At 50.5% G+C, this 21,109-nt stretch overlaps 1 protein-coding gene across 5 annotated transcripts in view; it reads left to right on the plus strand.

Annotated features, from left to right (window-relative positions):
• The window catches only part of Wbp1l (WW domain binding protein 1 like), a 59,263-nt gene extending 39,334 nt beyond the window's left edge, over nucleotides 1-19,929 (plus strand). For 4 of the 5 annotated variants that reach the window (XM_021151209.2, XM_021151210.2, XM_029472335.1 and 1 more), the window contains 3 exons: nucleotides 6,145-6,247; nucleotides 14,196-14,357; nucleotides 16,600-19,929. In XM_021151209.2, coding sequence (XP_021006868.1) covers nucleotides 6,145-6,247; nucleotides 14,196-14,357; nucleotides 16,600-17,354 — 1,020 coding nt within the window. In that variant the 3' untranslated portion in view covers nucleotides 17,355-19,929. Of the gene's footprint in view, nucleotides 1-6,144; nucleotides 6,360-14,195; nucleotides 14,358-16,599 lie in introns of those variants that run through there. The other variant, XM_021151211.2, reaches the window with a different exon arrangement.
• The last annotated feature ends 1,180 nt before the right edge of the window (nucleotides 19,930-21,109 follow it).

Raw genomic sequence — 21,109 nt, forward strand, 5'->3', positions numbered from 1 at the left:
ACCAAGGCAACTCTTATAAAGAAAACATTTCACTGGGGCTGGCTTACAAGGTCAAGAGGTTCAGTCTGTTATCATCAAGGTGAGAACATGGCAGTGTCTAAGAAGGCACAGTACAGGAGGAGCTGAGAGTTCTACATCTTGTTCAGAAGGCAGCTAGGAGAAGACTGGCTTCCAGGCAGTTAGGACGAGGGTCTCAAAGCCCACACCCACAGTGACACACTTCCTCCACACCTACTCCAACAAGGCCACACCACCTAGTAGTGCCACTCCTTGGGCTAAGTGTAACCACCACAATGACCAAGGCAACTTTCTTTTTTTTTTTTTTTTTTTTTAAATTTTATATATATGAGAACATTGTCACTGTCTTAGAAGGAACCCATCACAGATGGTTGTGAGCCACCATGTGGTTGCTGGGAATTGAACTCAGGACCTCTGGAAGAGCAGCCAATGCTCTTAACCTCTGAGCTCTCCAGCTTAAAGGCAACTCTTACTTTTAATTAGAGCTGGCTGACAGTTTCAGAAGTTCAGCCGTTATCATCATGGTGGGAAGCACGGCAGCATCCAGGCAAACTAGGTGCTGGAAAGGAGCTGAGAGTCCTACTTGTTGATCTGAAGGCAGCCAGGAGGCCGGTCTCTTCAGCACTGGGTGAAACCTGAGCACTAGGAGACCTCCCTCCCACCCACAAGGCCATGTATCCTACCTAATAGTGCCACTTCCCATGGGCCAAACATCCTCAAACTACCACAGTGGGTATCCAGACAAGTCTCATGTTAGTTTGAGGGAAGGCCCCTCTCCAATCCATTCATATCTTCTTCATTACTACTTTGTACTATGGGCTTTTTTTTTTTTTTTTTTTTTTAAATCGGTATTTTCCCTTTGAGGGTCCCATATTTTTGCATGCTTATTTTGTTTTGTTTTGTTTTGTTTGAAACAGTGTCTTATACTATGTAGCCTTGCCTGTCCTGGAACTTGCTATGTAGCCCAGACTGGCTTTGAATACACAGATTCACCTGCTTGCGCCCCCTGAAGGCAGCACACTCAGAGGGCCCCCCTCTCTGTGTACTGGGTTTTGGCTCCACCCCTCCTGTTTCAGACTGATCCCAGGTCATGTACCTAGCCCACTGTGCAGGGCACCTAGGAAGGTCTGACCTCACTTCTGAGTGTGGTTTCTAGTTCCCATCTACATATTTTGTTTCCCAGGGAAGCTACCTTGCAAGCCCAGCTGTCTAACTAAAACATTGTTGTGTCACTAGTATTTCAGAGTCCAACTGGTGCCTGTCTGTCTGTCCTTCCTGGGAGCAGTGGAAACTTGCCCCCTTTGCCGATTGCCTTTTCATGGCTGTAGCATCCCATATGTTGTCTGGCATATGACTGATGTAAGGGGCATTCAGGGCATAGTTCAGTGCCCGTGGTGAGGGTGGCGGCGAACATTTCCACTAGAAATTTGTCAGCCCGGTACTCCCGGGCCGGAAGTGGGTGCTCCCGGGCCGTTCATACGGAGCAGCTGAGAGCGGGTGTCCTGTATACTTTGAGCATCAGTGATGGATTTCAGTTTTCCTGTTTTTCACGCTTAACCTTTAAAACTTGAGCGCCTGCCTAAGGTAGCGAGGATGACGTTGGCTCCAGCCAGCTGCTCCCAGGGTTTTCCAGCCCCATAAATTGGCAAATTAAAACCATGCCTGGAGAACCGTTGCTGCCCCAGCGTCTCTTTCTATGCTGGCACCGAGAAAGTTCTCGCGTTGATTAAATTGACCTTTACAGTGGTTCTGCTAAGAATAGCAAGTACAAGACATGGAAAGCGTTGAAGAGGGCCTGGTTAGCCCCAGAGCCTTTGCTGCCACCAAAAAAAAGGAGATAATCTTTTGCATCTGTGCAAAAGATGTTCCACTCCTCAGCCGTCATAAGAGCAAGCCCCACAGGTCCCGTGTCAGCCTTGACTGCTTCTTCTCTGTGCCATTGTTTTGTTTGGTGTCTCATGGAGCTTGTCACCGTGTGTGGTACTGGGGGGGTCTATGGTGGCCCTGGCAATAGACCCACTCGCCACCACTGCCGTTCTTAAGGTGAAGGCTTTGGTGCAGCAGCACTTTTAAGAAAATGTGTGGGCATTCTCCTCCATGGCTGCCTGGGTGCCCTATGTCTGCAGTGCGAGGTAAGGCTAGAAGAGGGTGTTGGCTCTCCCTCCTGGCGCTGGAGATACCGATGGTTGTGAGCCACTGTATGGATACTGGGAATGGAACCTCTGTCCTGTGGAAGAGTAGCCAGTGCTCTTAACCACAGAGCCATCTATCTCTTCAGCCCCGAGAGCACTTAGATTTTACAGTTCCTTTTTGAAGTGCGTTCTCTGTCTCTCTCTCTCTCTCTCTCCTTCTTCCCTACATAGACTTTTAGATGCTTTTCCAATAACTACATATTCTTTTCTTTTTTTTTTTTTAAGATTTTATTTTACGTGTATGGGTTTTTATCTCCTAGCCAAGGACGTTGCCTGACATCATTTTTGTACTGAAACATTCTTCCTGTGCCTTCCCTGCAGTTACAGACTCTCTAGCCATCCTCTTCCTCCCAAGTGAACTTCCTCCCTCCCAGAAGCCCCTTTGGCAGTCTTGGTGTGGCCTTCCCTCTGCGAGTGTGTATGGGTTTGTGTATGGGTTCGAGTGCCATTGCTGTTAGCCCTGTGTGGTTAGTCCTCTGCCTTCTCCCAGACTGCACTGCCGTGTGAGGGCAGCGTTCAGTTGCCCATTTTGTTTCCCACCGCAGCTCAAGGCTGTCAGGAAATGTTATAGAAAGGCCCAAAGGCTTTGGGCTCCTTCCATTCCTCACTGGCAGCATCCACACCTCAGCTGTTGGCTTGAGAGAAAGGAGTCATGGGTTCTATGGGCTGTACACTGGCTGGAGGCTGCTGTGTCAGACCTGGGATGGATGAAGCAGTGGGTTTGATGGAAACCGTAGGCAGAGCCTGCACATCAGCATGCGCAAGACCTTGAGCACTGAACCGACCAACCAACCAAACAAGAACCCCTACAGGTTGAAGATGTTACACGTTGTGTTAACTAGCCCTAGGGCCATCCCTGTCCCTTGCCCAGAGTCCTGTTCCTCTTAAGTGTCAGAGATGAGATGGACGCCGAGCCTGCCAGCTCTCTCTCCTATGGCAGGTCTGGCTTGAGGAGCCCACGTCTCATCCCCTGATTCTCCTTCACATTGTTTCTGCTAACACCCTGAGCCCTCTCCCTGGCTCCATCACTGCCTGCCCCCTTTCCTTTCCCATGCTAGAGTGGCAGTTCCCACCACCAAGACCAGAACCGACCGACCGACCGACCGACCGATCCACCGCGGGCATCCTGCACGCGGGGAGGCAGAGCGGGGAAGGGTGGGTAGCTGGACAGTCCGAGTCAAAGTGGGTTTGAGGAACTGGGCTAAGGGCTGCCAGGACAGCTCTGTCTGGAGGCAGATCAGCAAGGCAGAGTGGGGTTCTGTTTATGACAGGCCTCTTGCCAGGAGCAGAGCTGACAGCCGTAGGTCACGAGGATGCCACTTGTTTAGATTTCAAGTGTCTTCATTGCGTGCCTCACGTAGAACCAGTTGGCTGCCTGGGCCACCTCTGCTGGATTCATTTGCTGGGGTGGAGGAAGCGCGGTATGGTTTAAAGCTACGTGAATACTTTGAACTTGCTTTTGCAAACGAGCGCCAAGAGAGACCGGCTCTGGCGGGCGGGGCTCGGTGACCTTGGAGACTCTGGTGTCCTGTGGAAAGGAGTGGTTTGCTCTGAGGCCAGAGCGGCCAGCTAGGTTCTGGAGAGCATAGCAGACGCAGCTCTGCTTTCTCTGCACATACCCTGTGTCTGGAGGGGCCTCCAGCCAGCCAGCCGCCTGCAACGTAGCTTTTTGTTTTCAGTGGGCTGGGGGAAGCAAGAATAAAGAACTCTGCAATGTTGTGAGACGCTCATTGTAAGCTTTGACTGCCCTTTCCTGCGTTCCCCCCCCCCCCGAACTGGTTTATCCTGGGGTGTAAGAGTTTGTTTCTTTAAATCAATTTTGTGTTTTACTACGGTGCGTGTGCGTGCAGTTATGCTCACACCACACCATACATACAGAAGTCAAGATGTCCTCTGACACCAGGGAGCTGGCGCTGTCCTTCGTCAAGCCTTTGGGGCTCAAACTCAGGTTTTCGGGTTTGTGTGACAAGCATTTTTTTTTCCCACTGAGTCATCCCACTGGACTGAAAATAAGACTTTGAAGGGCCATGAAAGCCCTGAAGGTAGAAACTTGCACTGAGGAGGGATTTGGTGTAAGCTCTGCCCTGTCTCCTGCCTTCTCTCTGTAGCTACAGGTACCTCCTGTAACTAACTGCCTGGCCTCCAGCCGGAGACACTCACCAGAGGGCTTTGTTTATGGCTGTGGCTGGTGTAGTAAAGCTGGAGCCGCCATGTGACTTAACTTTCCCCTGGCAGCCGTCCTCTGGGATGTCACCCATGGGCCGGGGCGGTAGCAAATGCCTTCCTTCGGGTTCCGTTTCTTTGCTTGAGCAGGGTTTTCGTTCACAACTGAGGTTTGTGACACAGGGAACAGGGTTTTCTCTGTCTTTGTGTCCTATTTACCCAAGATGGTGCTCGGCACACACTGGTTGTAGTAAATGAAATGTTGAAAGCCAGATATGGCAGGTGACTTTGTGTGAGCACGCACACTAGTGTGTCCGTGCACATGTGTGCATGTGAAGGCCAGAGGCTATTAAGCGTCTTTCTCAGTTGCACTCCACTTTGTTTTTTGAGATGGCCTCTCTCTGAACCTGGGATTGACTCCATCAGCTAGGCTGGCTAGCCAGCAGGCCCTAGGTATCCTCCTGTCTCAAGTCCTTGTGTTGGGATATGACCCTCCCTCATCCTCTACTCCCTCCTGTGTTGCTGGAATTACAGATGACCCCGACTCTACCCAGCTTCTTATGCGGGTTCTAGGGATCCCACCTTAGGTCCCAATGTTTACACAGCAGGCACACTACCAACTGAGCTGTCTCCAGCCCCTGCCTCCTCTCTAAGACATATCCTCACCCTGTGTCCTAGGATGGCTTGGACTCCATTGTGCAGCCCAGGCTGGTCTCGAGCTCAAAGCAGTCCTCCTGCCTCGTCCTCCTGAGTTTTAGGCTTACATATGCAGCCCCCATGCCTGATTGGTATTCCATGTCCTACGTGTGAAATATATTTTCAAAATGTGCACACACACACACACACACCTCATCCACCAGTGCTATGAATAGAATTTGGCAGAGTGCTCCGTGGTTACTCAGCAGTGCCCTTTACGTCGGTGCCCTGATGAGGGACAATATGAGTCCTGGATCAAGTGAAGACCCTCGAGGGTAATAAGTAAAAGTGATCTAGTAAATTGACGTTGGACCAGGCCAACTGAGTAGGTTCACCATCCGGTTCTAAAGAGGGAGGACTCCGAGGGGAAGGTTTTGTGGTTTGTTTATCTGTTTATTCCGGGTCTTGTTTGTTTGTGACTTCCGATCCTCCTGCCTCCAGCCTCTAAGTGCTGGGATGATAGGTGTGCAGCATTGTGTGCAGCTTCTGCGGCAATGGCGTTGAACACACGGTTTCCCGTGTCCTAGGCAAGCATTCTGCCAGCGGGGCTGCGTCCCCGACCGAAGTTTTGCTTTCAAACCATCTTTTGAATCTTATCATTGACAGTCTGGGAGGGAGTTTGGAAGGGAGACCGGACTGACTGACTGGATGATGATTCTAGAGTCCTGTTTGCATCCAGCTTTCTAGAAAAAACTCACGGGAAAGTGACTTCATCGCTGTTAGCCACGGGAGAGCTATTATCTTCCTAGCAACTGAGTTTAACAGTGCACATGAACTATTTCTCCTAGGACGTACGTAGAGCACGGGGCACCCTTCCCTGTCCTGTCTGAGGGGAGCCTTACTTTTTACCAAGTGGCTTTCTGTGTTAAGACCTTTCCCTAAGGGGGAGGGGGGAACCTTTGTTTTTTTAAATTCTGCTGTGATCAGGTATTTCTCGTTATACTGTTTCCTTAATGGGATAAATGCTGGTGATGTTTGGGGGACAGACAGACAGATGACCAGGTGTGGGTAGACGAGGACGGGCAGTGGGTACAAGCTGTGGTGTAACATGCTCCGTTGCATCTTGATTTTGTAGGATAAGGAAGCCTGTGTGGGTACCAACAATCAAAGCTACATCTGTGACACAGGACACTGCTGTGGACAGTCTCAGTGCTGCAACTACTACTATGAACTCTGGTGTAAGTCCTTGTCCAGGGGGTTCTTGGCATCCCAGGGTCCCGGTTACTGCCTCTGCTCCTTGGGAAACCACAGGCTGGCCAGCCTTTTCTGATTCTCTTGGGGACAGTGTTGGTGAGTAGAACTGGGTTCCGGGTCCCGGAAGTGATTTCCTTTCTAGAGCAGGAGGGCTTAGGCCCCCTCTGGGCACCGTGGGCTGAGGACCAGGGGATGTAGCCCGTGCCACTTTGGAGGCCAGGGTCCTTGGGCAGTGCTTCTGCCTAACACACTTTGTGCCTTTATCTTCTTAGAACTCAGATGAGACGGTGCTGAGTGCCAGACAGAGTAGGAGGACGGCAGTCCCGAGGGCCGGGCAGTCCCGAGGGTCGGGCAGTCCCGAGGGCCGGGCAGTCGCAGGTGACTGACTCTGCAGTTCTTCCCACGGCTGTTTGTCAAAAGCAGCAACTGTGGGCCGTTTCCCCAGATGACTCTGATTCCTAGCTTGCCTGCCTTAACTCGCACAGTCCTCTAGGCTTCCCCTCCCTGTCTCTCTGCACCCCCTCCCCCAATCAGTGATATGGTAGGAAAACAGCTAGGACCAGTATTTAATCTGGCAAGGAAATTGGACTCCTAGCTGGGAAGTCTCTCTCCCTGTGATATGCAGCGAGCCAGCATGGGTGGGTCCTTCAAACAGGACCTCTTCCTCACCCTCAGCCTTCCAGGACTGAGGCCACGGAGCTACAGGAATTCAGTGCAGGGAAGGACAGAGCTCTGAGATCCCCACCAGTCCTCCATGTACAGAAGCAGTGGCAAAAGGAGGGTCCAGAGCTGCTATTTTAGTCAGTGTGGGGCTGAGAAACTGATTAGGGAACACCAAGTGCCAAGCAGGTGGACTGGCTGTGTTTAAATGTTTTAAAATGCAGATAACCACAGGGTTCAAATTCTCCCTCCCACCCCTTGTCAAAACAAAAGGCCAAGTCAGGCTGCCAAAATTAAGCCACAGAGCTCCAGTTTGTTTTCCTGGGGCCGGGCCCAGCCGGCATCACTTATGGAAAAGACCCGGAGTTGCTGAGGTCCCGTCTCAGATTGACAGAGCCTCCTGGGTCGTGGGGGGAGAGCAGACAGACTCAGCCAGTAGCCACCAGAATTGGGTCACCAAAGCCAGGGCCAAGAGGTGGGCCAGTGGGAAGGACTGGGGAAGCATGGCAGGGAGATTGTCTGAGAAGAGGGGCCTTCTGCTTCTTTACCTTCCAGGAACGGTCAACCGGGAAAGGGAGGAGGCCGGACGAGAGCATAAACTCCCATTGTACAAGGATCAGGGCTTCTCGTGTTTGGGGACTGGGGCATGCGCGCGCGCCCAGGGCGGGAGGGGGAGGAGACCACAGACTGAGCCATTAGGAGGCCTATGTCCAGCAGTGGCTTCTTGGGCAGGAGGTGCCCAGTGCATACCTCTCTGTCCCTCTCAGGAACCCCCTCTGTAAGAAGTGTATTGGAGGGGACTTAAGGGCTGGGGCAAGCTGTGACTGTTCTCAGCAAAACTGCACTTGCTGTTTTGTTTTTTCTTTTGGTTTTGGTTTGTTTCTTTAAGACACGTTCTCTGTATACGGTTGGTCTGGAAATTGCAGTATAGCCCAGGCTGGCCTTGAGCTCTAGGTTCTGCTACCTCTACCCCTCAAGAGCTGAAAAATACACTTCTCGTGGTTTTTAAGCCGTGTTCCCTCTAACAGCCTTTCAATTTTGCAAAAGTAATTGGCCTTGAGTGGTCTCCCATCTCCTGCCCCCCCCCCCTTTTTCTATGGGAGAGCACACTGAGCCAGGAATCATTGGCTGGGTCAGACGAGGCGCCTCTTCTTTTCACAAGAAAGGCCCTGGGGGAAATGCCGTTCCCCCAGCCCTTTTACCTGTACTAAACTAAATTGACCTGCGTCCTAAGGACTGAGACCTGCACAGTGTACAGACCCACAGGCACACGCTGACCTTGAGTTCTCTTCAAGTTTTCAGTGTGCTGTAACCTGAACCAGTCCCTGGGCCTGTGTGAAGTGAGAATGCATGCTCGCTCCTGTTCTACCGGTGCAGTGGCTGAGCCGCCGAAACCTGCACCTGTGCCTGGGGTCACTGTTCAGTCAGTCAGTCAGCAAACCCGATTCCTCGGGTCTTCCTCCTCAGCGCCCTCGCAGAGGCTTATTTAAACACAGATTTCCAGGCCCTGCACCCTTCAGATCTGAGCTAGACCGGAGAGTTTGCAGTTCCAGCAAGCTCTTAATCGATGCCACGGCCTCTCGTGTTTTGGAAGCAGCGTGAGGCCTTGATTCGTGCATCGGGCAGTGGTCAAGCAGAGAGGAGATGCAGCGTGAACTATCAGCAGGGAAGCATGGTGGATATGTTCAGGGTAGATAGATAGGAGGTGTCCACTCAGACAGGAGGCTGCTGTTAGCCAACACACCGTAGCCAAGAGCCACTGTCCCGAGACTGCAGGGCACCCTGGGAGAGTTGGGATACAGGATGCTTTTATGGCTGGCTAAGCTGAGAGAAGGAGAGGCACAGATCATAGGGTCTCAAAGGGCTTCTGTGCGTGTCTAATTTCCCTGAAACAGGTGGAACAAGGAGACCCCAGAAACCTAGGAGTACCCTCAAAGGCAAAAAGCCTGAAGCTGGGGTTCCCAGTTCTTGTCTGAGGCTCTTTTCCATTCTCCAGACCACATTTCCCAGGGAGGAGTCAAAGTTGGATTTTCTGTCCCTGAGATAAAAATCTGGAGGAATTTTACTCGTGTCAGAGTTTCCCTGCTTTGAGTTTCAGCTGAGAGGAAAGGCCACCGGTGGGATTTCCTGAGATGACTCGAAAGAGGCACAGCCAGTCCACTGAATGCCAGCCCCCTGATACTTACTCCATGATTTTAATTAATATATGAGAAGCTGCCCAAACTTATGGGATGCTCTGTGACTGTGTGTTTGTTATGTCTGTGACTGATGTCCCAACCCACTTGAGCTGATATTAAGTCGGTTAGCTCTTGAGCACACTGGCTGGCAGGAAGCCTCCTTCAGGCCCTTGTTGAAGCACAGTTCCCTAGTGGTCCAAGTCCCTGGGCGGGGCCAGGATGGTCAGCCGGGCAGCCCATATCAGTGGACACAGCATCTTGTTCATGGCAGGACCTCAATAAATAGGAGCTGCAACTATAACAGTAAGCCAGAGACGGCACAGTACACGGACAGGCACGGTGGGGAGTGTACTGTGTTAACACAAGTTAACATGTGTGTTAACTTGGGTGAGACCATTGTTCTCCCCGTCTTACACACAAGGGGAATGGCAACAGAATCCCAAAGATCACGGGTTATCTGGAGTTTGAACCTGCGTAGCCGTGGTCACCCTTCAGGCAAGTTTGTTGCCTTATAGTTCAGATGACACTAGAAAAATTCATTTTCCAAATTCAAAGATTTTAAACAGCATCAGGGCAGGAGTTCCTGATGGGAACTGTCAGGGCCACGGGAACAAGAGGAGCTAAGTCTGCAGTGTGAGCCTGCTCCCTGGTGGGGAGTTTCCTGCCAGCCGAGGAGTGACATTTTCCCAAGTCTGTCCTGAACTCTAGGGCACGTGACTCAGTTCCTACAAGGGGGACTGTGATTGTTTTTAAAAACATGTTTTTCATTTAGCTTAGCGTGACAAATGCTCCACACCACGAGGTCATAACTTGGGCGGGAAGTGTGATGGGGGTTATCTAGGTTGGTGTGTGTGTGTGTTTGGGGAACATAGAGAATTGCCCCAAGTTTGAGGTCAGCCACAGTTGTATGGCAGCACCTGTCTCAAAGACAAAAGCAATAGAACCTATCTCTGCATTTCTGAAATGTAGCTAAAATATTAAAATTTGGTCCAACCGCACTGGGACTAATCTAATACCCCACCCCTGCTTACAGCCAGTTTATAGCCTTGCCTGGCATAATTCCCGGGACAGTCCAGTTTGTGTAGGCCACATCAGACTGTCATCTGTCTGCCTTCCCACCAGATGGGACCAGCTTGTTGTCCGTTTTCCCATCTCTAGATTGACACCCAGTGTGCTACAAGACCTTGTATTTTTCCTTGTGTAGATCCACACAGATGACTCTCGTGTGGTCTTATGTTTGAGACTGAGAGGTGCTTACCCAGTTAGAGTCACATGTGACATCACACAGCTGGTGCGCAGTAGAGAAGGTTTTCCTTCTCATATCAAGTGGGAGAATGTGGGCCAGGGCATGGGAACGTCTTCCGGGCATGCGCGTGTGTCCCAGCATGCACGAGGCCCTGGATTTTGCGGCCTGCTGCTCTTCCTCATTTGTCCAATTTGTGGTTTTTGAAAAAACAGGAAGCCTTTCCTACGGTACTTGAGCGACGTGGACCTCGGTCTTGTTTTAGATGAAGAATCTCTTTAAGCTTTCTCGCTCCTGAGGTCTAGGAGACGGTTCTGGCGGTAACTTCTGATCCGGACTGTCCTGGTGGCAGGAGAGACTCAACTCCACTAAGTTGTCCTCTGACTTTATACATGTACTGTGTGTGAGCACAGAATAAACAACAGTGAGAACAATTCCTAATAAATCCTTAGACTGCACATGGAAAACCCTGTAGCGCACTGTGGCAGTCAGGATGGGCTAGGTTTTGCTGCAGGAACAAACATGTCCGGAATCCTAGCAGCCGAAACCAACGGGCTTCTTCCTCACTCTTGCTGTGTCCGCTGAAGGTGGAATGGGGGCTTTGTTCCCACCGGGGCATGTCTCATAGCCTAGAGCCAGAAATGACTGCCTGGAATACCAGTGAGGACTGATGGAAGGTTTCACACAGGAAGCATGCTCGTCACTAAACGACACGACACGCTGCTTTTAAGTTCTGTCAATAGGTAGCTCCCCCAAGCTAAGGTTTAGTTAACCTCCCCCAAGCATATAGAGGCCAGGAAATTCGGACCTACCCACGCACCCAAAGCGAGAGAATCAGGAATTTTTGGTGTACATGAAAGCAACACGTGGCGTTTCTCTTGTCTGGCACGACAGGGTTTCCCTATATAGCTCAGGTTGATTCTGAGCTCTGGAGGTCTTGCCTCTGTCCTGCAGGCCTGTGTCACTACAGCTGGCTGAGATTTTCTTTCCTTAACAGTTAAGTTTAAAGCAATAGCTGAGAATAATGCCTTGGATCACATCTATTAGAGCAGAGAAAATACAGAGAACGAGGAAATACTGGGGAAATGATTCAAGAAAAAAAAAATAACACTAATGTTGATTTTCTAGAGAAGGAAGGAATATACTTTTAGTGTTTAGACCTGTAAGGTGGGGGTGAGAACGAGAGCAGAGAGCTTCGCGGTGTCTGCTCACTTAGCAATTATGAAGTACCAAGTTGAATCCCCAGGGGCACAGAGATGGCCTAGAGAGATTGCTCAGCCGCTGAGAACACTGCTCTTGCAGTACTGGGGTTGAGGTCACAGCTGTAACTCCCGCTCCTGGGGACCCAGTGCCCCCTTGTATGTCAGTGAAATCTCAGTAGGTAAAGGTGCAAGGTTCCAGGGCTGGAGGCCTAGAACCTGACGCCCCAAAGCCACACACACTCACCTGCACGCGAGTGTACCCAGACACACACGCAGAAGCTACACCTCTGTCTGCATATCCATAGCTATATAATAATTTAAAAACACAAATGTAATCCCAGTATTTGGGATGTAGAGACGGAAGTATGGCCAACTTGGGCTGTGACCCTGTCTCAAATGCAACAATAAGCAGACAGAGAACAAAAATCTCTCTTCTCAGTCAATAGCAGCTAAGAAGTCCTTTCTACTATAAAGAAGTATGCACACATTTGGGAAAACAAACTCGGATCAGAAAGCTGACTGTTTTTCCGCCAGAGCGGCTTCCAGATGCCCGCCCTCAGGCCTGCACACGCCTTTATTTTTGTTCATAGAGCCTGTATTTTATTACTTCATTTCCTTTCCAGGTTTGTGGTGCTAGGGACCTAGAAGCCACCTCACCCATGCTAAGCAGGCATGAGTTCTACTGCCAAACTTCACCCCAGCTCTAAGTGTGTGTGTGTGTGTGTGCGTGTGTGTGAGAGAGAGATTGTGCGTGGTTGTGTGCACATTGAGTGTGGGTTCTCCGGAAGCTAGAATTACAGGCAGTTGTGGAGTTACGGGCAGTGTGGGTCCTGGGAACCGAACTTGGGTCTTTTAAAAGAGTAGCAAAGCCGGGCGTGGTGGCGCACGCCTTTAATCCCAGCACTTGGGAGGCAGAGGCAGGCGGATTTCTGAGTTCGAGGCCAGCCTGGTCTACAAAGTGAGTGCCAGGACAGCCAGGGCTACACAGAGAAACCCTGTCTCGAAAAATAAAAAAAACAAACAAACAAAAAAAAAGAGTAGCAAGTTCTTTCTCCTGGGTTCTCACTCTAGCATAACCACTGCCGCAGCCGCCACCTCCCTTTTTAAAAAAATAAGCATCTCACAGTGTATCTCAGGCTGGTCTCGCAAATGCTTGAATTATAGGTATGCACCAACACAAACACACACACATACACAGAGAGAGGCTACTATTTTAAATTTATCATTTGGAAAAAAAAAAAAGCCAGCTGGGAGGTGGTGGCGCACGCCTTTAATCCTAGCACTCAGGAGACAAAGGCAGGTGGGTGTCTGAGTTCCAGGCCAGCCTCGTGTACAGAGTGAGTTCTAGGACAGCCAGGGCTACACAGGAGGAACCTAAGAAGAGAAAAAAAGAAGAGGCCAGTAAAAATAAAATTAGTCATGGGTAATTTTTTAAAAGATTTATTTATTTATTTATTTATTTATTTATTTATTTATTTATTTAATGTATATGAGTACACTGTTGCTGCCTTCAGACACACCAGAAGAGGGTGTCAGATCCCATTACAGATGGTTGTAAGCCACCATGTGGTTTGTGGGAATTGAACTCAGGACCTCTAGCAGAGCAGTCAGTGCTCTTAACCAATGAGCCATCTCTCCAGCCCCTAGTCATGGGTACTTTTAAAATTGAATTTTTTTCTAGTTTCATAATTAAAAAGAATAAAACAATTGGGGAAAACAAAACAGAACCTGGGTTCTGTTCCTTTCCTAACCCTACACGGACTCTCACACTCATGCATATGTAACTGCGGTTCCAGGAGAGCCCACACCCTCTGAACGCCGGGGCACCAGCACAGACACGCACGCACATACATTCTTAAAAAGTCATTCCTTTGTGTTTTTCCTTTCGGTGTTTCTCCCATGTATGTCTGAATATATTTAAGCAAAACTGGAGCATTAATATTTTTTTAAAGTGTTTAAAAGCCTTTTCTATCTATATTTCAAAATTGAGAAGGTGTTCTCATGTGGGGGTTCATCAAGAAAGTGGGAAACGAGAGTGCATGCTCTGGGGTGGAGAAAGAAGAGGAGGCTGCCAGGCCCCTCCGCCTCCCAGGCTTAAGCGATACGGGGATGGACTGTCCAGGCAGTGCGAGATGGAATTGTACCGGATTAGAGAGCGCCGGAGGTCATTTACACTCTCCAGGGAAGAGCAGGGGCCTGAGGCAATTAAAACTTTTCCATTTCTCTGTTTAAGGACTGCACTTTGCAGAGGCACATGCATGGGGAAAAGCCTCCCCCCGCTTCCTCATCAGGGGAACCCTAAGAATTCTTATATGGGGGGCCTCTCTGAAGTCCTCTGCAATTGCTGCTCTTCCAGGTTGGGGTAGGAAGGGCAAAGATAGAAATCTGAAGTATTTTGTCCAAGATGCCCTCCACATGTAAATCACAGAGCCAACAGTGTGCTGAAATGACAGCTTGGTCCCCCTCACCTGGCCACTCCCTTCCTTCTGTCCCAAGCATCTTCCCCCATAGTAGAAACGTTTTGAATGTATGGCTTGACCTAAGTGACTGTCTGTGCCGAGGACACTGTCTAGACCTTGTTTGCGAGCCGGCCCCTCTCACTGGTCCTCACTGTGTGTGTGCCTGTCTGTCTTGCCTCCCCATGCCCCAGGGTTCTGGCTGGTGTGGACCGTCGTCATCATTCTGAGCTGCTGCTGTGTCTGCCACCACCGCCGAGCCAAGCACCGCCTTCAGGCTCAGCAGCGGCAACATGAGATCAACCTGATCGCTTACCGGGAAGCCCACAACTACTCAGCGCTGCCCTTTTACTTCAGTGCGTACCCACACTGCCCGACCTGCGTCCCTCAAGTAGGGGATCACATAGTGGGTCAGGCTACAGTTAAGGTCCTCAAGCCCCAAGGGCCGTTTCCATACATACATATACATACATACATACACATACACACACACACACACATATATACATACATACACACACATATACACATACATACATACATATACATATACATACACACATACATACATACATACATACACATACACATACATACATACACACATACAGCCACATACACACATACATACATATACATACACACATATATACATACATACACATACATACATATACATACATACATACATACACACCCACATACAGACATACACACACATACATACACACATACATACATATACACACATACAGACATACATACACACACGTACATACATACACACACATACACATACGCACATACATACATACATATACATACATACACACACACGTACGTACGTACGTACATATAGGCTCTCATGTAGCTCAGACTTGCCCCACATTCTCTATGGAGCCTGTGGGTGGCCTTGAACTAGATTTTTTTTAATTTAAAGGCACATAGTCAATGGAAGTATAACGTTGGTGGCTTGGGCTCTGGCACTGGCTAGATCTAGCTCTCAACAACCCAAATTCCTTCTGTTTGGCTTGCCGCCATGTTCTGTGTCTTGTAGAGTCGTCACGAAAAGGACAGATAAGAAGGGTAGTGTCAGGACTGTCTGAGAACCAAGAAACTTGATGACTTAATGGAAATCCGTACACTGGAATTCCCTCCCCCATCCTCTCAGGAGATCCAGGGATGCCCAACCAGACATCTCATCTCTTCTTAAGCCATCTATCACATTGTACAGATTGTGATGTGACAAGTTTTTGCCCTTCCCTAGCTGGAAGGCTTTGTGTAGTAAATGCTCAACAGCAGCTGCTGTTCAGCTCTAAGCGAGGTGATCTGCCTCAAGGTGTTGAGCGCATGCAGTCAGGAGGGATCTCACCTGGCATGTTTTCAGTGAGCCTTGATGTCACAGGCTCCTTACTCCTCCTTGACTGGTGATCAAAGCTCACTAAACATGACTCCTGAGCTGAGCCAAAATGAAGCCTGTTTGTACCTCCCTCATCTTCAGCCACACTGCAGTGAAAGAGGCAACAGAATACAGGGTTCTGACCTTCAGGGAAAACCCCAGAAAATGCGCTATGTGTGTGGGTAGGGAGAGAGGGCTGTAGAAGGCTTACGCTAGGGTCCTTGAATGAGGCCTAACGACAGACAGAGGAGGAAAGGTGTGACCAGCGACCAGTGCTGGAGAGAGAGCTCAGTAGGAGAGAGAGTGTGTGGATCTTGCTGTTGGTCCAAGTTTGGTTTTAGACAGATCACAGCCACATTCAGGGTATCAAGCCCCCTTCTGGCTTTCTTAGGTACTGCACTTAAGTATACAAACCCCTTCTTTCCTTTCCCTCCCTCTATACACACCCCTCTACACACACACACACTGGTTTTTTGGTTTTTTGGTTTTTTGTTGTTTTCCTGAGACAGGGTTTCTCTGTGTAGCCCTGGCTGTCCTGGAACTCACTCTGTAGACCAGGCTGGCCTTAAAATCAGAAATTCGCCTGCCTCTGCCTCCCAAGTGCTAGGATTAAAGGCATGTGCCACCACGCCCGGCCACACACACACACACACACACTCACTCACTCACACACTCTTAAAAAATAGAATCTTTGTAAAAGAAAGAAATGTGAGGCTTATGTGTTTTTGGGAACGGGACTGTTCCAGCAAGAACTTGTCTCCCAGCCAGGTCACCACATCTGCTTCCCCCACCTCAGGTAGGGAGGTCCTTGCTCAGGCAGCAGCACCAGGAAGCATCGTCAGGTCACATGCATTCTGTTCTTCCTCCAGGGCAGTGATTTTCAACCCGTGGGTCCCCTAAGAGCATCTACATATCACATATTTACATTTCGATTCATATCACAGTTATAGTTATAAAGTAGCCACAAAAATAATAAAAAAAAATAATGCTCACCACAACATGAGCAACTGTGTTGAGGGCTCACAGTGTAAGGAAGGTTGAGAACTGCTGCTCTAGGCTGTTGCAGTCCCCTTACCTGCCCACAGCTAAGAAGCATAGCCACCATGGCTCTGGGGTGGGAGGGGACAGTGTCGCGTTTCATGAGCTTTGTTAGAGTGCCGGCCTGTGTGGTAATTTCTTCTCCCACCTCCCTGTTTTAGGGTTTTTGCCAAACTCTTTGCTACCTCCTTATGAGGAAGTGGTGAACCGACCTCCAACTCCTCCCCCACCGTACAGTGCCTTCCAGCTCCAACAGCAGCAGCAGCTGTTGCCACCTCCTCCTCAGGGTGGCCCTCCAGGTGGCAGCCCCCCAGGAGCTGACCCGTCACCCCAGGGCTCCCAGGGAGCGCAGAGCAGTCCTTTGTCTGGACCGAGCCGAAGCAGCACAAGACCTCCAAGTGTCGCAGATCCTCAGTCCCCTGAAGTGCCCACTGACCGGGAAGCCACCAAAGCCTCTGGGATGGAGTCTGGTAGCCCTGTGGCCGGCCACGGGGAGCTGGACCCGGGTGCCTTCCTGGACCGGGATTCCGAGTGCAAGGAGGAGCTACTGAAAGAATCACGTTCTGAGCGTGGCGGCGTGCCCCCTGACAGCGAAGACAAGACCCCCGGTAGGCATCGCCGCTTCACAGGTGACTCAGGCATTGAGGTGTGTGTGTGCAACCGGGGCCACCATGACGATGACCTCAAAGAGTTTAACACGCTCATAGATGATGCTCTGGACGGACCCCTGGACTTCTGTGACAGCTGTCATGTGCGGCCCCCTGTTGATGAAGAGGAAGGGCTCTGCCTGTCCTCGGAGGGTCAGGCTCGGGAGCATGGGCACCCCCACCTGCCACGGCCGCCTGCATGTCTGCTGCTAAACACCATCAATGAGCAGGACTCTCCAAATTCCCAGCACAGTGGCTCCCCAAGCTAGGACACGCCCTGCCTGCACCCAGGAGCTCGACAACAACCAGGGTCAGGGACACCCACGAGAAAAGCATTAAGTGACTTGGACATGTGGCCCGGCCACTTTGTCCTCTTTATTTTTTTTCCCCCCTCCTGTCCCACCTTGCCCACATCTCCAGGTACAAATTCAGGATGTGGATGCCTCCTCTCCCCACAAAAGCACAGTGTTCTAGAAGACGGAGAGGCTGCTCCTGTGACTCATCCCGTACCCCCCTTTCAGAGCTGTGTCCCACCTACCTGCCTGGCTGAGAAACACGCGTTTGCAAAGCCCCCCGAGGACTGGGGCTGGACTGTGCCCTAAGGTGGTTCTCAGCGGTGACGGAGTGGATTCTCGAGAGAACCGTGTCTCAGTCTAAGAGACACCGTTTCTCTTGGCCCAGAGTGAAGAAGGAAACCCTCAGGGGCCGGGGGATTGTCACCGTGGCTGCCAGTGGCTGCAGAGCACTGGTCTAACCCTGTGGGAGGGTGACAGCTAGTCAGGGTAGTGAGGGACTCGCTGAGCTGACAAGGCCCAGGCAGAAAGTACATATCTGTGCGTTGTAGAGGGGACCCTTCCCAGCCTGGTTCAGGTGTCCATGATACTACATTCTCTGGGTTTTCCTTTAAAAACAAGTAACAAAGGCTGGCAGGAAACAGCCAGACCAGTGGGCAGGCAGGGACTCTTCGTTACAAGGGAATTCTGCTGCTGCTCCCCAGGCTGAGTCCCCAAGAGTCTGACTACCATTGGGCCAGGAGGAGAGAGCCTGAACAGGCCTGGTGGCGGGAGCCTTGGGCCTTCCTTCGCTTCTGCCCTTTGTCCGTGCCCCTCCTGAACACAGTCTGCGGTCTCTGTCTCCCTGTCCTCTGTAAGCAGATGGACTGAGGAAATTGTGTGTTCAGGGCAAGGTGGCCTCATAGCCTGGTTCTCACACAGTATTTCCTCTTGCGTTTGACTTAAGTCTGTTGTTTGTGTCCTTGTTTTAAACTGACCACTTAGAAGGAGCGCCTTGGTTACCTGTGGTTCTCGTGGCTGCTCTGCCCCCAGCCTCGTGGAGAAACATGACTCACTTTCCTGTACAGCCTGTGTAAAAGAGTCACCTGGGTAGGAGGTGACCGCTGCCTCCAGCAGACCTCGGGGCCTGGTTACTGTCGTCTGGCTCCGGAGACCCAGTCATGCTTTGTCAGGAAAGAGGAGCAGAGACGATGCCGCTGAGAGGAACATTCCCCACCCAGCCCTGCTCGTGCCAAGAGTTTGGTTCCTACCCTGCTCTTGAACGATGATGGAGAGACTTGGCGCCACTATTATGGTGAGAAAGGAATAAAAAGGCAGACAACCCAAGTCCACATGTAAACACACAGACCCGAGGCTGTAAGGTGAACGCGTGTCTGCATTTGGATACCACAAACCAAAATCTTTGTCGAACAAAAGTGAAGTCTACACAGTGATGTTGGATGGCTTGTGTGTGTGTGTGTATGTATGTGTGTGTGTATATGTGTGTGTGTGGTATGTGGCCCCGAGCCCTGTGTTTTCTGTGAAGATACTTTGAATGGCCATTCTGCTCACATATAACCACATGCCTGGAGCACGTATGGCCCTCTCAAGGTAATTTATTTTATACATTTACTGTTTACCGAACAATCGTCTGACCGTACTCGGGTGTATGCAGCAATCTCGTCGACGGCATGGCCTGTGTTTGCCAGCGACACTGCCCTCCAGAAAGGTTTCTTCCTCAGCTCGCCACTGCGATTTGCACACTGCTCCACGGGCACTCAGAGGCCTCCATTCTGTTCCCTGTGCGTGGAAACATCCGGAACCAGCCCCCCCTCACCCACCCCCCCCATTGGCTTCAGACAGGAGCTTGATTGGGTCTTGAGTTACAAGCACGAACTGGTTGTGGCCCAGACATCGGCCTGTCCAGGATCAACGGGAGTCTCTGGCCCCATGCACAGCTCATCCCCCAAGATCCAGAGAGAGGGCTGGTGCGTGGTCAGAGGGGCCCGAGCTGCAGCCCTCCTGCACTTCCCAGCTGATAATCTTGTTAAAATCCCAGACAACTCACTGCAGTGTCTCAGAGGCGAGTTCAGTTTTCCCAAAATGAACCCCTCGTTCATTAACTGTTTGTGAGATGGGACCCTCTCCAGTTTTGTTGCCCTGGCAGAGTGAGGGGGCTGGCCCGAGTGCCGACTAGCTTTACTGAAGCACCCACCATGATGCCCGAGCCACAGTCTGGCCCTGCTGCTGTAGGCCACCCTGATGCTCAGAGAGAGCACCGGAAAAGTGAGTTAGGGGCCAGGGAGACTTGACTGAGTTGGGTTTCTAGGTAGGAAGGGTTAGGCAGAGGGCTTGGTGCTACGGTCAGATTTGCAGCCGCTAACACATTCCTGTGTGAGGCCACCACCGTCTGCCAGTTATTGTGAATATGTGTATTTTAAGCAATAAGATTCAGTTGCTCAGACTGCCCTGAGCGGTCTGGGTGACGATATCCTGTGCTGTGATTGTCCGGAAGACAGAGTGGCTCCAACCACTGTGAGAAACCCCAATAAAATCAGTCTCAAGTGTTCTACACAGTCTTCTGCCGCTCCTTGTTCCCTTTCCTTCCTTCTCAGACTTTCAGGTCACAAACCTCAAGCACCTTTGCCTTCTCCCTCCCAAGACCTAATGGTGTTACACAGCAGTTAAGAACAGGCCAGCAGGAGGCAGGAGGCTGCTGCTGAGTCAGCACTTGGTCCTGAGGCATTTCCCTCAAATTCTGTTTCTATTATCAAGTACTTTGTGATATTCCAGAAATACGTTGGAAAAGAAAAAAAAGGCCCCAGAAAGCAGAGACAAGTTTGTTTGTTTGTTTGTTTTTACCCCTCCCAGTTTCCCCAAATCAGGATTGGTTTTAAATTTTTATTTTTATTTTTTTGATTATTAGTGTGGGTGTTTGCCTGCATGTGACTGTAACATATGCATGCAGTACTCATGAGGGCCAGAAGAGGGCATCATCTGAAACTGGAGTTCCAGAGAGTCAAGTGAGCTACCATGTGGGTGCTGGGGATTGAACCCAGGTCCTCTGCAAAAACAAGTGCTCTAGCCCCGATTTTAGGAACTTTTGAGATAGGGTCTCACTCTAGCCCTGACTTTCTAGGAACTTAACTAGCCCTAGCTCATAGTCATCCTCCTGTCTCAGTTTACTAATGCTGGAATTACAGGAGTGAGCTACCACGCTCTGCCTTAAAATTTGATATTCACAGTATGCGCTGAACTGCCTGCTTTGTGCCCAGCATACGGCGGAAGTTATAAGGAAATGTGACATAAGCAAGAACCAAGTCCCCTGTTCTCTGGGTCTTAAGAGGTAAGATAGCCAAGTGCACCCGTGTAGAGCTGTCAGCACACAAGTAAAATGTGAGTGGCTCAGGCTCAGAGACCTCAGGAGTCACCTAAGGTCTTAAATGCTGAATTGCAGAACCCCGAAGAACGACAACCTTGCTGCCTTTGTTGAGGAAGGATGCCCTTGCCTACCGTGGCTTCTCATTAGGCAATTGCCAGTGTCGGCGAATAGCCACCATAGCTGCCCACAAAAGGTAGTCCTGGTCCCCAGGTGTGCTCACCGTGGGCTGGGCTCCCTGGGTAGTGGCTGTAAGTGTTGTCCTAAGCCTGTAGTCCACTCCCTTATATTGGAAAGTTTAAGTTAGCTAGGCATGGCCTTTGTCCTTGTTGTTGATCTTGGATCAAAGGACCATGTCCAGGCTTCTAGGTCA

This window comes from Mus caroli, chromosome 19, assembly GCF_900094665.2.
Source record: "Mus caroli chromosome 19, CAROLI_EIJ_v1.1, whole genome shotgun sequence".
In the NCBI taxonomy this organism is placed as follows: Eukaryota; Metazoa; Chordata; class Mammalia; order Rodentia; family Muridae; genus Mus; species Mus caroli.